The 16,894-nt window shown below is 47.6% G+C and overlaps 6 protein-coding genes across 6 annotated transcripts; 3 read left to right on the top strand and 3 right to left on the bottom strand.

Annotated features, from left to right (window-relative positions):
• Window positions 1-1,003: 1,003 nt before the first annotated feature.
• Window positions 1,004-2,416, bottom strand: K444DRAFT_641800 (uncharacterized protein; the record flags this gene model as incomplete). The annotated part of the gene is made up of 2 exons (XM_024884666.1): window positions 1,004-2,140; window positions 2,222-2,416. The coding sequence occupies 2 exons, from the start codon at window positions 2,414-2,416 to the stop codon at window positions 1,004-1,006; spliced, it is 1,332 nt and encodes a 443-aa protein (XP_024739375.1).
• A 4,073-nt stretch (window positions 2,417-6,489) lies between these two features.
• Window positions 6,490-7,247, top strand: K444DRAFT_342643 (uncharacterized protein). The gene has a single exon (XM_024872039.1). It carries the CDS (start codon window positions 6,551-6,553, stop codon window positions 7,052-7,054), a length of 504 nt encoding a protein of 167 aa, XP_024739374.1. The 5' UTR covers window positions 6,490-6,550; the 3' UTR covers window positions 7,055-7,247.
• K444DRAFT_610524 (uncharacterized protein) lies at window positions 6,805-7,722 on the top strand. The gene is made up of 2 exons (XM_024879767.1): window positions 6,805-7,634; window positions 7,687-7,722. The coding sequence occupies exon 1, from the start codon at window positions 7,170-7,172 to the stop codon at window positions 7,431-7,433; it is 264 nt and encodes an 87-aa protein (XP_024739373.1). The 5' UTR covers window positions 6,805-7,169; the 3' UTR covers window positions 7,434-7,634; window positions 7,687-7,722.
• A 320-nt stretch (window positions 7,723-8,042) lies between these two features.
• On the bottom strand, window positions 8,043-9,578 carry K444DRAFT_523662 (uncharacterized protein; the record flags this gene model as incomplete). The annotated part of the gene is made up of 5 exons (XM_024874303.1): window positions 8,043-8,182; window positions 8,242-8,341; window positions 8,400-8,506; window positions 8,559-9,249; window positions 9,303-9,578. 5 exons carry the CDS (start codon window positions 9,576-9,578, stop codon window positions 8,043-8,045), a joined length of 1,314 nt encoding a protein of 437 aa, XP_024739372.1.
• A 3,058-nt stretch (window positions 9,579-12,636) lies between these two features.
• Window positions 12,637-14,029, top strand: K444DRAFT_717178 (glycoside hydrolase family 16 protein; the record flags this gene model as incomplete). The annotated part of the gene is made up of 5 exons (XM_024888398.1): window positions 12,637-12,685; window positions 12,924-13,019; window positions 13,140-13,343; window positions 13,392-13,478; window positions 13,514-14,029. 5 exons carry the CDS (start codon window positions 12,637-12,639, stop codon window positions 13,861-13,863), a joined length of 786 nt encoding a protein of 261 aa, XP_024739371.1. The 3' UTR covers window positions 13,864-14,029.
• Window positions 13,923-16,458, bottom strand: K444DRAFT_585631 (uncharacterized protein). Its single transcript, XM_024877935.1, has 6 exons — window positions 16,103-16,458; window positions 15,956-16,035; window positions 15,468-15,889; window positions 15,129-15,421; window positions 14,963-15,081; window positions 13,923-14,918 (listed from the first exon to the last, which is right to left on the bottom strand). The coding sequence occupies exons 1-6, from the start codon at window positions 16,199-16,201 to the stop codon at window positions 14,162-14,164; spliced, it is 1,770 nt and encodes a 589-aa protein (XP_024739370.1). The 5' UTR covers window positions 16,202-16,458; the 3' UTR covers window positions 13,923-14,161.
• Between the last annotated feature and the right edge of the window lie 436 nt (window positions 16,459-16,894).

Here is a 16,894-nt window from a genome sequence, read left to right as displayed (position 1 = left end):
ATTAAGGTATTTTACTACACGTTTGCGAGTGAAATAGGTGATATGGGCGTTCTGAGAGGGGGGATTATGCAAATTTAAAGTCCCTCGGAGATGTAATAGCGTATGAGAGAGTAGAGGACTCTTCTAACAAATTCTGGCTGGCTCGTGACCTACGTTGAATGTGTAATATGTTATCTCCTTAGCGGCCATGCTCTTCGCAGTCCAATAACAGCTACGAGAGCGGGGATCCGACCTCAAGGAAGTGAGATAGGTCAATCCTCAAACGATCGGACAAATAAGCCAATCAAAGAAACCCGCTTGCAGTTAAGGCAATGTCCACTCCCACAAAACTCTACATCCGAACGTGCCTACACCGCCATCTCGCTCTCGCTCTCGGGTGGGAACTTCCATGCTGGAGCCACAGTGCGAAGACGTTAGTCATCGAAATATCTGGCATAAAGAGGCAGATGCACCTTGGGTCAATTTTCGCTTCCCCACAACGGGTTCAGTGTTTATTTCAACGCCAAGACCGACGGATCTCTGACACATCCACAAAAGATCAAATTCCTTCGATACTGGATGCTATACCTCCTCTCTCAGCAAGGACGTGGATCGGCTTTACAGGAAAGAGAATGAATGCCAGTTTTCGAGCACATCATGATGTCGATCTCTCAGGGAGAGAAATAAGACTGCCAATATAAAGTTTTACTCTTGTACTTTCCCCCGCAAAGATCCCGAGAATACATTGGCCCTTTACCAGGCAGTAGGTTGATGTCTTGGAGGTGGGAGGTATACCACACATCACATTTTGAAGTGGAGAATGACTTTGGATCAGGACGAGTTGTAGAATACCAAGGAGGAAAACATCTGATTCCACATCTGATTCCACATCAGGTAAACTCCGCTCACTATATCTAACTGCTAATCTGCAACCAAAAAACACAATATATTCAGATCATTAACAGATCACAACACAAACCGAAGCTCCATTAGCTCCATCAATCACAAGCAGGACCCAGCCCGACTACGACGTAACACATACATCTCCGATTGCCTGCAATGGCCAATTCATCAAATCAAGCCAGTCATCTGGCAACACCGACTCGATGCCTCGAACCTCCCTCGGTCCTGCATCTCCAATCCACCAAATATATCTGAAGTCGGTCAGATACGCGAAGTAATGGGCGAGAATGACCAGGGCCCTAGGGCGTTGTTGCTGCACCAGAGTAATGAAGTTCGTCTCCACACATTGAGGGAATAAGATGATTCTCCTAAAGATGGACTCGGGAGGCTCGTGTGCCTGGATCGCGAGCTGGATAGAACCGATATAGCAGATCGTCGTCTCGTACGCGCCCAAGATCTCTGCATTCCACGGCTCTGTCAGGATGTTGTCTTGTGTCCTCCGCAGAAGGTGGAGCGGTTCCCGACGCTTGGCTTCCTGGAATATGAAGTCGTCGTCTCGCAGGTATCCGTTTGGCTTAGCTGATATGCCAGGTGCGTCGTTAAGGAAGGCTCGCATGATGGAGTTTGCGTCATTGCGGATGTACTGCCATGCTGCAACGTTCAGACCCTGGCCTGTGGTGCTAGACATGTGCAGCCAGTCTATTGGAGGAGTGTAGGGGTTTTGTGGCCGCTCTTTAAGGAGAGCAAAGTTGGAGACTCGGAGGAAGGACGAGGTTAGCGCTGTCGCGTCAGCATTTGCTGGGCCAAGATTAGTGACATCGTTGCGGTGTTCTCGAAGAGTGAGTCCAAGGTATTTTTGATAGGTAGCCACATGCTCATTGTTGCTGGGCTCTAGATTGGCAATGTGAAGTGCTGCGATCGTATATATAGAGTAGAGAAGTGCATTGTGCCTGAAGGCTAGACGTGGAATCGTTGTCGCCCAGATGTGTAAATTAGGATCCGTTTTTACGTTCATAGTCAACGCTGTATCGGCCGTGTATTGGTGAAGCAGTCTGAGTTCAAGTATACGTCTGTCCCTAGATTCCGGGAGATCAATGCTATCCAGCCCCCTTGGAGGTACTCCTGGCCTGGTCTTGGGCCGTATCTCATAGGTTTTGCTTTTGCTTGCGTCTAAACGTGCTGCTGGTGCTGGTCGACCCCAAACGCAAGTGGTCTGATGCCGTGAACAGCTGCCACAAACTGGATGGACTTCATTGCACTAGTTGATCGTCAGATCCATATGCATATACTGTCTTGCCATTGTTGAGGCAGCGGCTAATTGAAATGACCAAAAACATACCTTAACCCTTCTCGCCCTACATTGTTGACACCCCGTCCTCGATTTCTTGTGATGCAATCGTGGAGCTGTTTTTCTTGGTGCGTTTTCAGACCCAGGAACCCAACCGACAAACACCGAGCCTGGAGATTTTTCTTGAGAATTAGGAGGTGGACTCAAGCTGCCCGTCGAAGTGCCAGCGGAATAGCGATTGGCCATGTTTGCTCTCTTTGCTTTGACGAGAAAAATAGAAGGCCTGAGAACTGATTCTATATATCTTTCTCAACATCGCGCATATGCATCTCACAAAGGGAATTGATCCGCCACGAAAAGGATCGCGCATGCCAGCCTACGCAGGAGAAACCCCCCATAAGGCTAACGGTACGGGTCCCTGCAAGCCCTGCCGCAGTCCCTTGAGGCGGGCTCTCCAGGCTAATTAGGTTCCATTTTACGTCCACCAGGCGACAAGCCACACGCCGGATTCGTGCCAATTATGAGGCTTTGCCATTGAATCATCCCTAATTGTGGCCTAGGAGGGCAAGATGGCCGTTGACTTCCGGGGTTTCTATTGGCCGTATCGTAATTGCCTTAAGCTACGTTTCTGCTGACGGTAAGATCTGTTAACCCCCAAGGCGACAGCCTTTTTGCCCCTGCCTGCCTTCTCCCTCCGCATCGGCGCCGCAGCCTTGCGTGCGGTCAGGTTCGTAACTTCACCCAGTAGAAATCTCGCACCCGATCAATACAGCCAACCAAACTGAAGCAAAATCCAGCGCTCAAACCCTTGCAATGTTGAAGGCTGGACAGCCCGAGCCTGCCCGAGCCTCTGCCTGCCTCAATTCCTCTTTGATACTTGTCTTTTTTCATGAGGAAAGAAGGGATAATCAGTTAGAAAGTCATTAGTTCTCCTGCTACTTACTTCGATCATTTTTGTCATCCTTCAAATGAAAAGTAGTCAGATTACTTTGCCTGACGGTTCTTGCTGCAACCTCCCTGTAAGTACACATCCATATAAGCTTAATTGATTAACCCCGAGGTTTCTCGATTCAGGATCCCGTCAGACGCATCCCTGACCCCGCTGGCACTGTCAGACTCTCTTTCCAGAATCCTGATTTAAGTTCCCATCTTGTGGCGTCCTGTGGCAGCCCTGCTAATTGCAGATCTGAGGAGCCTCCCGTGGTGGCTTAAACTGCCGAAGTCGAAACCAGAGAAGGTGAATGAATCGACTAGTAAGAATGCCAGTCTCGAATTTTCCATCAAGAAACCTCCCCGATTGATTCATACGGAGCCTATTCTTGAGGTTGGGCTCGTTTGACATTGAATCAGAGCCTCCCGTCAAGTCGGAGACCCCCTTGACTAGTGTCCATATTAGGAATAGATCTCCCTGATGTTGACTTTGACATGAACAATTCTTCAAAGAACAGAGATTTTTGGATAACATCTGCATTTTCTGAGGGAGTGAGAGATATCACCTTTGTCCCAAACGAGACACTACCGACCCATTCCTAACTCTTCAATTAAATGGTAATTGTGCCACATCATAGACGCCGCGTCCTCGGCCCAACCTGCAATTTTGGTGACTGGTGCTCTGCAACTCCGCGCACATCCGTGCAGTTTCAAACCCATTGGCTCCTTTTTCCGCGCAGTCGATTGGCTCGATCCTACTTCCCGAGCTCCGCCCGGTGAGTATTGTGGCTCGTGGTCAGTTAAATCTGCGGGAAACCGGATTTTGAATCGACTCTCCGGACCCCACTTCCTTTTCATGCAGTCATACGGAATGGCGAACGTCAATAAGTGACCCTTGCAAGAAAGCGAAATCCTATTGACTGCATAAACGATCGCGGCACAGGCGACTCGACTCGCTGTGGTTAAGTAAGCCGACCGGGATTGGAAACGGTGCCTTGATTTTGTATCCCTTGATACGATTCGTCAGATTCTCCACAATGAGCTTATTTCTGCCTGACAAGGTGTCTATCTGACAGTGGCTGACGCCCCAGTATCAGCCTATGATAACCAAATCGGTGACTGATGCAAGTCGGAGACTTTGTTTCGCGGGTTCGGGTTAACCTTCTCTCCTACACTGGGTTACTCCAGGGGTCCGAGCGAATTTATGGGGGCCAGGATATGGATTGGCCAGTTTGCTGTGGCGTGAGTGAGGCGCAGTCGATTTTGACGGGAGCGCTCGGCCCCCTGGAGTAACCCAGTGTAGGAGTTATGCTAAATGGAGACTTTTTGACCAACAATTTTCATTCGGCTTCAAACATATCTCGTATGAATCAAACTCGTCTCCTTTTTTTTAGATGCTAGAGAGTCAAAGAGTAGTCAATGCGGAAAGGGATCTATGAGGGCCGTCCGGGTTTGAGCGGTGTGCCTGACGTGAGCAAGCAAGTGTTTTGTCGAAATCATTGACAGGGTTTTTTTGGATGAGCAGTAAGTAAATAAAGTGATAGATGCTTTCTTCACCAAAGTGACTCGACGCCATTCTTAGTTAAAAATCCCTCATATGATTTTTAACCTTATTTGATCTCCATGAGTTCTTTTCCGAGACTTGATACAACATCTTTGTATCACTTGAAAATTTCAAAGCGACCTCGATCTAAATTTGTAAGTTACCACACCTTTCTTTGCTCTAGCCCTCCTATAGGTATTTTGAATGCAATTTTTCAATTTCGTCTTCCTCTCAACTCTGTAACCCACAATTTTCAACTTTTGGACGTTCCAGGATCAAAATCAAAAGGATGCAAGTGAGGTCCCAATCCAACTTGCCGTATCAAAACTGACGTCAGTAAGTGTGATTTTCCCCTGCTTCCCTTCGGCATTCTTCTGTTCATAGTCTGAGCCAAAGGCATTAGGGCCCGCTTGTGGTTGAGCCTCGCTTCGCAGTGGGAATGTGGAGGCTGTGGAGTTACACGCCGCTAGACGCAGCTTACTGCTTGTCGAATGTACCTGATTTTCATCCTTGTCACCTCTTTTGATCGATGATGGCAAGTCGGACAATCCCTTTCATGATTGGGCTCAGCCAAAGCCTCGGGGGGCCGCAAGTTACTACCTGAAAGGTTGAACCTTGGTGCCATGTGATTTGCACCAGGTGGAATCAGCTCAGACTTCGGAATTCAAAGTTACTCTATCTCTAAACTATTATGGGTGCCCAGTTATGTTGGTTGGCTATTCGGTGGTTGCAAGTTCCCCTCGCGGCTTGATCCACAGAGTATTTTCGACAGTGCGGATGATCTCTTAAGAGCTAAAACTTTTGGTGATGATCGTAGAAATACCATACTGCTTCTAGTACTGCCCTCCCCCTTTGTGTCATGTTGACCAATATGTTGACTAGTAGGATGCACTTTGAAGGTATGCTGCACTGATTTCTCTGATAGTAGCGATAGTGACCTTAAACTTTTCCTGTCCAAAGTTATGTCCGGAAGGAAACATCCACACATGTATAACTAACATGATGGATGTTTGGGAGGGTGCAGAACTTTAATTCACCCGAAGAAATGTCAAAGGTTACTGTGTCTTATGAGATTACAACAGGTGATTGCGCATGAGTTCGTCGCATATTTCTCTTCAACACTTCAAAGATCCAACCAAATAGATGATTTACTGCTAAGAACAAGAGATAAATTGGTTTACCTGATGTCAAATATTCTTTGTTATTGAGTGCGTGAATTTTAATTTAGAGAAAGTTTTGGATTCTTGAAGTGCTTAGAATGAGTGTGAGTGGTAAAGATATTTTTACCCCACACTGCCCGCGCTCCCGATGAAGCTCAATAAGCTGCCGCCTCGTCCCTGTACACACTGATGTAAAAACTTCTTCTGTATTTCCTTTTCATTTCTCAGCTTGCAACTGTCCCTCTTCGGCGAAGGTGTCGAATATCTCTTTCAACCTCTGCTTGTTAGTCGGTGACCAAAGCTCGATCCCTACACCTGGACTTCTAGTCACGATGACTGCAGTCTTAGTACTTACAGGATGCAGCTCCCTCATTCGTTGCATGCATGATTGCAATTACAAATGTTCCAGCCTCGGGAGATATTACGGGAGATGGAGCTTCAAAGAAGGCCTTGGCTGATCCCGGTTTCTCTTGCCGCGTGCGGAATGCCCCCGTCAACTTGATTTGAGCACTTGTTGTTAGCATTTGATAGTTGTTTTATTTGATTCTCAAAGCCCAGACAGATGCCCAATTTCGAATTTTCTCTCCAATGAAGCGACCCCGACTAGTTTAGACGAGAGACCGCTTCTTCGTAGACACACTTGTATGAAGTGTTTCTCGATTAGCTTTTGGTTTCTGATCGAAGCGCTTATTTTAGGTTGAACTGGCCTACGTAAGAGACATTCGACTAAATACCTTTTGCCGGGGAATGGGCGATAGTAATCAGAAGCGCCCCACGCCGCCGGGAAGCTATCACTTCGTGACGGACCCAGAGCCAGGCCAGCCAAGCCAGATTCGGCGTCATGTTGCCAGGGAAAGATGGCGCCAACGAAAAGCGTCAGGGCTTGAGCGTTCCCAAAGGACCAAACCTCGCAGGCTAGCATCGGCACCGACATTGTCAGCTTCGGCATCGTCGCCTTTTGATTTTGACACTGCGTCAAGCCTATCAAAAAGCAACTATTCGCGAGAAGTATTCATCAATTTAGGGCATTCTCTTCAGAAAGGGCCCATGAAATGGATAGTCTCAAGGATACTAAAGTCCTCCCAACCTAGCCCAAGCCCATACCAGTCACCAGGTTATGCAGAATTCGAACCTTTCAATGGGCTCCGCCTTTCGTTGGATGACCAGAGCCTTCTTCATCACTGCGAGACCACAACATGTGAGAGGCTGGAAGCTAGACTGACCATCAAGGACAAACGTGTATGCTTTTAAAGCGTTCGGGCAGCCTAACGGCCCCACATTCCTCCCCTTGAGCAACGTTTACGTACCTATTGACTTGTCGGATCAAGCATCGACACATGCAACACTGGCTCATGCTGCAAGCCATATGGCATATCTTCATGGAAAGCCTTCCTCTATCTCAACACTATCTCATAAAAGTGCTGCGATCAAGTTGATCAACGAGTCTCTCAAAGATCCCGAAGTTGCAATCTCCGATGGCAATCTTGCTGCGGTTTTGTGTCTGCTCACTTTCGAGGTAAGACACACCTTCAAACTAGCGGCCAATATCCCTGCTGTCCAAACTTCTAGCTTGGTTTTTTCCTTCTTTTTCTTGGAACCTGACCTTGCCACAGAGTTTTTGGGAGGCTGAAGATACAATGCGGTTGCATCAAAGGAGACTATCTCAGCTGGTAAAGCAAAGGGGAGGTCTGGGCACGCTTCGTGGAAATTGGAGAATAGAAATGAGAATACTTTTAGGCATGTTCTTGTACCCTGAGCCGCATTTCCAAATACTTATAAATAAAGTACCACTAGTCTTCAAATATCACCATCCTCCGCAAGCTTTGGGCTGCTGTCAAGGGCATTATTGTTTAGACTGTGTATAGATTCGGACGAAAACCTACGGTTTAATCGCTTTAAACAATTTTATCCTCCCCCCCCCCCACCCCGCCCCTACGCATAGACCAGTGCTCCATTGTATTGACAGATCGCTTGCTTCCAACTATTTTCAATGTTACTTTTTTCGAACACCCCTAGGGATCCTGAGGTTATCGGAGCAGTGTAATGGCTGCGGCCAGACGGCACTTTATTTTCTTCCAAGCCACCCGTCTGAGAGTGATTAGAGTAGGGCGGCCTTCTATCCGCGGGTCGATGAGGTGCCCCGTGGAGTCGTCCAAAGCTTTCCTCCTTGCTTTTTGTGGGTCACGTGAGACCACAGAGCAGTGTTATTTTTGGTTTAAGTCCTTCGAGATTGGAGGTTTCAGTCTTCAGATATCCATCCCCAAGCCTCCTTCATCTGATTTTGGACAGCAGTGGTGCGTCTGGCATGATCGTTTTCAGTCCTCACCAAGACATCGAGAAGTGCTTCTTGATCAGATCTGATATCGAAGCGATCTCCGCCTACAATTCATGACATCTGGGTTAGAACGGACGAAAGCAGTCACACTCGAAGAGCTTACATATTGCAATTCCCATCGACGCAGTGAAGATACCTGGTGGAGTCCAACGATTGTATAATCCGATCCCACATAATTCTCTCAGGTCCTGTTTGATCTGCTCCTGTGAAAGATGAGCCAAGTCCGCCGAAGTGATCGAACAGAGATTCTGTCAAGCATACCTCCATTGATTTCACTGCTGTACTGCGGCTGCCACCTACTCGGGGAATTTTAGGGTCGAAGATAGCGAGTAAAATTTGCCCAAGTTTGTGGTGCTGGACACCAATGACTAGAACGCTCAGTACGCAAGGGGGAAAATAGGACGGCATCTAGAAACGTACTGTGACAAGCATGGCTATACCAAACCTCTGGAAAAGCCTCTCTCTTCTGGGCGTTTGCCTCCCTGTAAAAAATTGGTGTAAATGAACTCGGCTTCATTTCCTGCCACTTCTCACTGTAGTCCTTCAGTTCCACCCACTTCGAAAATGCTACACCCTCTGGTCCGAAGCAGCAGTTCAGCACATCAGCATAATGAACAACTGCTCGATTTGCCCATTCAAAGTCACTGGCAGGCTCCACCGACCGATCAACGAGACATTGATCAAGGTTGATTTTGACAGATTTTTGCTTGACCGTCGCCACGTATATCTCTTGTCGGAGCCCGACCCAGAATGCCGCTTCGCTCAGCCCGCCTCGAATAGCGTAAGGATCTCGAGCCCCAACAAAGACTTGAATGCCAAGCATGTGGCCTTGAAGATCAGAATCAGGGAGGTCGATCTCTTCCAAGACACGAAGGATAATGGTTGCTGCGAATAGAGTCTCGTCCGAGATTGTTGCTGTATTGTTCAGCATAGGAATTAGATACTTGAGGCACTCATCGTGGTAACGGTTTGACGCAAAGGAATCGTAATTTCCAATATGGCTCAAGTGTCTTGCAGACAAGGCGAAAATTGCATTCAAGAGGATTGGGCATATCCCTGCTCTCCTTGGAACCTCGACTTGGAAATGCTGCATTGGGTCACAGAGGTCCAGCTAAAAGTGGTCAGTTAGCCTCGATATAAAGAGCGCTTGGTAGGAAAACATACCCAAATCGCTAGATTCTGAACGAAGTGCCGCAGAAGTACCGCCTCCGATGGGTCAGTCAGTGGCCATACAGGCGTATCTAGATAAATGGATGGTGGAGGTGGTGCAATGCTATTTTGGAATCCTTCGTACGTAAGTGACACAGAATCCTCTTCAACGAATGCCTTCCCCGTGGATGGGTCTGGGGATGGCAGCTGTACAAAGTCATCGTTTGAGAAGATAGACGGCTTCGAAGAGATGATTTTCACCCCAGGTTTATCAAGAATGGAGGGATTCATTGTTCCCAACGAAGGGAAACTTCTTGGACTCCTGGGCGTTTGTCCAGTATCCGAATCAAGAATCAAACGGATAGAGCTCAGAGAGGGTGACACTGCGCTTCGAGGAATATGACTCGAAGACGTTGAGCCGGCCGAGGTGCTTGGCCGATCTTCTGAGGGTGCGAATGGAGTGTCAGACTCCGATCCAGATTCATGGCTATTCGACAGGCCTTCAGTCTCATCGATGAAGGTCACTGGAGACGTAATTAGACGAGTACAAATTTCTAGTATTCGTCACACACTGAATACGGAGTTTGGTTGGAGACTAAGATCCTACAAAGCGGGAAAGAAATAGGGACAGGAAAGGGTTCGAGATCGCCTTACAGTCATTTGTTGTTTTCATCCATTTTTGATCATCTGCGAATTTGCCTTCTGTGCGTCAGAATTGCTGAAAGTCTTCAGAGTCGGGAAGTACTTTTGTAGACCCTGTACGGATATCCCTTGGTACATTCACGGTTTGATGCTTCACACCGCCCGCATTGTGGTGTCGCGTGATCGCCTGGTGAGTTTGTCAATCGCTTTCTTGATCTCTGAAAAGACTCAAGACATTACACTTGAGGTGTCTTGTCCGACACGGTTGACTAGGAACATGGTCAGCGGGGATCTACAAGCTCTCAACCACGTCCTAACTGACCATCCTGTCCTTGCCCTTGCAGTCATTTCCTCAGGTGGCACCCCAGGATTATATATCCTAGCGTGCGAAGTGGGATATCAGAGAACATGTGAGAATTGTATCATTTCTGACAGTTGTCAATGATGTAGGATTAGAATTTCCGTTGCGGGGAAATGTTTTCAAACAAGATTCTCCGGGGTTTGGGTGTGACCCCACCCTGATCTGACCCTTACCGCCTATCAGATGAAGGATTTAGGTAATTGTCGGAGGCCTCAGGGGTTTGGCATTTGCCGTCAATTGCCGACTCCGCACCACGGCGATTCATGCACACTCCTCTCCTCACTCATTCCAAACCATTTTCATCTTGATCGTAACCTTCATCGTAGGTAATCAAATTCTTGACATAACTGCTAATTTTTTTACGCCGCGAGGCCGCCTCATGAGTCCTTCATGTTGAATGACGTTCCGCTGGTAAATGTACCCCGCTGCTCTCAACAAGATTCCGATGGTGGAATACCCAAACACTTCAAAAATACACCCCCCTTCCCACACATCAAATCTATTGTACTTACATGTAATCAGATATTTAGTTGCGTTAAACGATATTCACACAGCTCTTTTAGATGAGATACCTGACCGTTATCTCATATATGTGAAGTGTTCCGAGGGGAATAATCGAGTATTTCAGCTGAATTGATAACTCGATACGCCTATCAAAACAACCAAATCGCGAAGACATTGAAGAGAGAAAGCGATACAGTTTTGCTCTTTTCTCAAGTGCTTCATCCTACGAAGTCAATTAACACACTATGCAAAACTTACTTCACACAGAAATCACATTCCTTAAGCGCTTCTACTGGGTGTGAGTGAGTGCTAAAGCTGGCTCAAAAGGAGAAAATACTTGCACCCATCCTTAGGTAGTTTTCGTCGGGGTTGACAGCAGGAACTCAGCAGTAATAATCTACCGCAAGATTCCAAGGACTTTATTTTTCATTAGTTTCGGATTGGATAATGGAGATATACGTGCTTACTTGGTGCCATTCTTCTTCTGTCCATTTGGACACAGACAGTCAAATTTAAATGGCGTGTCAACTTTTAACATCTTGACAACATTGCAGGTATCGTTATCGCAATTGTAGCAAGGAATCGATTCTGCTGCTAGTTTTGTTCTGGGGCAGCGATCTTGCAGGTGTGGTTTCCTCTAGCGGCAACACGGCGCTCCTCGAGTTGGGATTCGAGGTAGAGTGAAACTGGAAGGGAAGCTAGCTACCGTCCCTAGTGTGAGGAGGGAGAGAAACGTTGAGATGACCTTCATTTTGATGCTGATGTTGATATTGATGGGAAAGCCATGTTTGGAATTGAAGTGGAGCTGAATTGTGGTGGATTTTGATTGAAATTCCGAAGCTATCAAGGGTCTCCCTCCATTTTATGCTTTGGGGAAAGTGGGAAGACCCACTGCTCCCACTCGTCCAACGTCGGTATTTTTCACGGGAGGATGTAAATTGGACGCTTCTATCCGCAATGAAAGTCGTAAGTGTTACCAAAAGTTGAGTTTCCCAACTCCAGGCACTAATTCATGATGGTTAAAAGAAGATTCGTCGTTGAATAAACAAAGTTGACGCCACTTAGTATGAAATTGAAGTATGATCAAGTCGAAACACAGCTGAGCGTGAAAGAGTCTAGACCCCCTATTGGAGGTGTCTTTTTTTTTCCAGCATTTGCGATGGCTACCAAGAGACTTTTGTGAACGCAAGAGAACGCAATCAACTAGAAACAAAAAGGATTCAGTCTAGGGCCCCTCTCGGCAACCTCAACCTTCATTGAGCGATACCTACCTAGGTATACCAACTAGAGAAAGTCATATGACCACAAGCTAGGAGAGGTTCGAGAGGAAATCTTTGCTCCCTTTGGCCGTCTTAGAAGAATGCGTGCTACTTGCTCTTACGGTGGATATATTGCTTCAATCATGTGAAGCTTCAAGTGAAGCGGATTAAAGGGGACGCTGTGCGGGAGAAACCTGGTTTCACGTGACACGAAATCGGTGGCTTCTCTGGTTTCTGCCCCTACTAGGACCTCGAGCAAGCTATTTCTACTCAAGTGAGAAAGGGCGTACAAATCTTGGGATATGCTTCGTCTCTTGCGAAATTTTGAAGGTTAGGAGGTATTTGCTGGCAAGGGAGCCCAATATATCCCTCGCGGCTACACCTCAGTCAGGTTACATGTTACTTTTCCGGCGTAGTTCATCCCATCTCCTACGCTACATTTTATACTCAATATATCTTAGCATTACCCCTTGCGTTCGTTCCAAGCCACGAATCCGTCGAAATCTAGCTCAGGTACCTCCGGTGAGGAATTTTTGTCTTGACTCCTTCTGGTATTGGTTTCACACTACCGCACCCGGCAATCATGTACCGCAAGCCAAAGAACTTTCTTTCAAGTCTTCGGTACTCAATTAGTATTTTTGCAATTATATCCGTTAATTTTTAGAAGATGCACTAGACATTTTTCAGGTTCTACCCAGCACGAGCTTGCAATTTAACCCGGCGGCCCCGCTCCGTCCATCAAATCGGTAGTTCTGAAGGACAAAGAATATCACAACGTGGAGATAAATTTGCCTATTCCTCCTTCGCTTAAATTGGGGATTCCCGCTCCTCTATTTTATTTCGCAATCTATTGTACTATTGCATCTTAAGAAAGTCATCATGAAACCATTCCGTCTACTTCTCTTGGTGGCAGCACCCTCCAATGGAGACCAAACATCTTCTCAACTTCAGGCCCGAGAAACACGAGTTGATCCTGGAATCGTAAAACCAAACCTCACTCCCATCTTCATCGAGACCTTCCCGGACCTGAAGGCACCCTCCCCTCGTCCGCAAACTGGCTCTTCGACCTGGGAACCTCCTAGCCAGGCGGGCCTGCCAAATGGGGAAACAGCGAATTCGAAACTTACACAAACTCCAACACCGACATCCGAATAACCAAGGATCACACTCTGACCATAACCCCGTGCTTGAGCCGCGGTGTCTGGACGTCCTCACGCATCGAGACACAGCAGTCTGATTTCGCCGCCAGTGCAGATGGCCAACTGTACATAGAGTCCCGCATCAAGCTAGGTGATGCTCCCACGAAGAGCCAGCAAGGCATCTGGCCCGCGTTCTGAGCTCTGGGGAGCAATTTTAAGCCCAGTCATACGAACTGGCCAGCTGTGAGCGAGTGGGATATTCTGGAGACCGTAAATAATGGAATTGGTATTCTACGTTACACTGTGGTACGGCGCCGGGAGGGTCGTGTAATGAGACCAATGGGCTTGGGTCGGGAGGGGTGCCGTTCTCGAGAGGTGTGTGGCATACGGTTGGGTTTATGGTTGATAGGAGTATGACTGGAAATCGAGGGAATGGGACTTGGTTAAATGAGGCGTTGAATTGGTATTTGGGTGGGACGCAGGTATTTACTGTAAGTGGTAAGAAGGTGGGGGATAAGAAGACTTGGAAGGCTGTGGCGCATAATGAGCACTTTTTGTTGTTGAATGTAGCAGTAGGGGGCAGTAGGCCTGGCGGACCAAACAGTCAGACGACAGACGGGCCTTCTGTTGGGATGGAGGTCGATTATGTCGGCGTGTGGAAACTCGTATGATGACACGAAAAGAACAAGTAAAACGTCCAAACATTTTTCATGAGCGTGAACTCATCGATCTTTATGAAAGAAGTGGACTTTATGGAAGTGTAATATTTCTGCTGTTTGTTGTGAGACGCAGGGACAATTGCCGACCCCCTGAATAGATATCATATGCTTGCGCATCCATTCTGCAATACTGCTCCTTGAACTCCATACTCCGCAAAAAAGAACCACGGTAGCACATTTGCGCTTGTCCGTAATCCTTTAAATGGCTAAAACCATCATGTTCTTACAACATATTATACCGTCACTGCCTTCACTCCACCTCCTTTATTGCCCATTCCGGCAGCCCACCTTCAGGGGACGCCGGTTTCGGAGAATGCCTAGAAGGCACAATGAACACCCGGCTCATCCCCGCAAGCCACTTTTGTACAGCGAGAAACCCATCCAAAGTTGCCATCGTGGCATCCCAGTCTAGCAAATTCATAGCCACCACAGCCGGAGGCATGAGGCCCTTTATGAATCTAGCCTCCGGCCTGTTCCTCGCGTAAGAATTGACAACGAGTATAACCCAGAGGAAAAGCCCCGGAAGCTTCTTCCAGTGTGCCAAAGGGACTCGCCACATCGTCATCCATAGTTGGTGGAGTAGTTGAGCGGTGCATGCTCGTGACAAAGGTGTTCGTGTGAGGATGGCGGTACTGTATATTATACCAGCTGTCCTGCACGTTTGGTACATGAAATCGTTCGCCATGTTGGGGTCGTGTGTTGCTGGTGAGACAAGCTGCTCATGTATCCAGTGGACTGTGGTCAAGAGCTTAGCTATCTCCACTTCAGAATCCCCGTTTTCCTGAAAGTGGAGGACAGAAGCCGTGAGAAATCTCATGTCATCGAGGACCCTGGCGGCTTCGATACTAATATTAAGTTCTTCGGCTGACTCGACGAAGCGTATGTTCGACTTGATCAAAGGGCTGTCAACTTCAATTGAATATGATTCAAGAGTAGGAACGGGCTTGTTCAGGGTCTTGTCTAAGAAAAGATCGCATTCGAAGGTGAAAGCGATTTGGTAATCGGTTCTGGCCAGTTAGCGGTAGTGATAAAAGTGTAAGTGATCTCTTACCTCGTGAGCATTTCCCTCAAAGTGCGGAACTCAATACTCTGGAGGCCTCCCCGCGTCCTGATCATCTCTGCAAGGCCATTCATGTGGGCCAATGTACTTCTCTCATCTGCATACACAAGCTGAAACAAAATTAGTAGGGTCCCGAGACAATACATAAAGCGCATACCTCGTTGTATGCCAGAGACATCACGGTGGAAATTGCTTCGTCATTGAGGGCACTCTGATGAGCAGTGAGGTATGAATTGATGAGAGTAATGAGTTTGACGCGGGCTCCCATCACGTCGACTGACTTGTTCCACTCAATCTGTCGCGCGGTAGCCTGAAAGTATGAAGAAGTCAAGATCGCAATGTACCCTGCGATGGGAGACTGGATCATGAAAGGCAACCATTTCTCGTTGAATGCTGGTGGGGGATCATTGCCGTCAATTGACGACATGAAAGGAGCCAGCCTTTGAAGGACTACAGATGTCAGGGATTGGTTTAATGGATTGTGAAGGATACTGACAAAAATGAAGAAGTTGGGCATTGCGAAGAGAAGGTTCGAATGGGAGGGCGTGCATTGGTTCAAGAGCGACACTCCCCACATGCATTTTTGAAACCCCATAATAAGATTTTCTGATATGTTCCCGGAAGGGATAATACTGGAGGGCCCTGATGTTTGGAGAGATATCGTCGGGACCAACAGGAGATGTTGGGCTCTCGTCATCTTCATATGAGAATAGCCCTACTGGCCATCCGTCAGAGAAGGGCGAGTTTAGTCTTGTGTCATATGTGATAAGCTGGAGGACTGGCTTCTGATTGAAGGAATCATCTGAAGATTGGCTTCCTGACTCCGGTATAGTTGCAAGGATATTGGAACCGGCTGCCTCGGGTTCTTCAATCTTTGGCTGCACCCTAAGCACCTTTTCCTTGGATTTGGGAATCTTCCTGGCCCTCGTTAACATTTCTCGCCAAACATTCCCATCTTGGGAAGAGGACGCGACATCAACTCACTTCAGTCCCTCATAAACGCACGGCACGGGAGGATACCTCCTTGCGCAATTGTTACATGGTCTGTCCTTGGCTTGATTACACTGGGGGCCAATCGTCAGTCGAACTGCTCCAATGATTAAGGAGAGCTTGCAGTTAGCCAATAGATACCTTCTGCTTTCTCCGCCGGCATTCCGTGCATGATGTTGAGGCTCGTTGCCGCGAGCGTACTTCTTTTTTCTGCTGTGAGGTGTCGGGGTTAACCAACATCTTCGCCTCAATTCTCAACCTTTGAGGCAAAATCGATTCGCAAAACCGATGGGATGCATGTTCTTGCCGAGTTTCCCCAGCGATGCATGACACAGGGCTTATATGGCTGAAGGGTCAGAGAAACTGAATCTGCAGCCCTTCGGCTTTAAGACAGTTTGGGCTTAACGTAAACGTCACGTGGACTCGGACGAAACACTGCGAATCGTATTGCGTATCCACCAGGTGAAAAGGGGTTCGATGCGGTGATTGGGCCTCGGCATCCAAAAAGAACTCAGGGCTCGTCGTCGAAGCACGCATATCGAGTACGAAGGCGACTCCGCCGTGGCAGACTGTGACTTTTATACTGAGATTCCAACCATTCTAAGACTATATGTCGCATCTGCCTTCTATCGGGATCCTTCCAGCACCTGAACCCTTGAAGAGCTGAGGTTTGTGCATTACCAGACACTCGAAGGATCCGGACTCTTTAGCCGGGCTGTTGAGGCAGTGTTCTTGTGAAGTGGTGACTCGCTCAGTCGTGCTAGAACCACAAACATAATCTATTTTTATGCAAAAGGAAAGGATGTGGCGTCTCGGATCGAAAACTCGTGTGACCTAAAGACCGCGTATTCCGTATTCGAACCCTCGGAAACCGCAACGTTCCTAGAACTTTAAATCTACCAGACGCAAAGCGTCAGGCTGCAGCTCGAAGGA

This window comes from Hyaloscypha bicolor (assembly GCF_002865645.1).
Source record: "Hyaloscypha bicolor E unplaced genomic scaffold K444scaffold_53, whole genome shotgun sequence".
NCBI lineage: Eukaryota > Fungi > Ascomycota > Leotiomycetes > Helotiales > Hyaloscyphaceae > Hyaloscypha > Hyaloscypha bicolor.
This window is presented reverse-complemented; position numbering and strand designations above follow the sequence as displayed.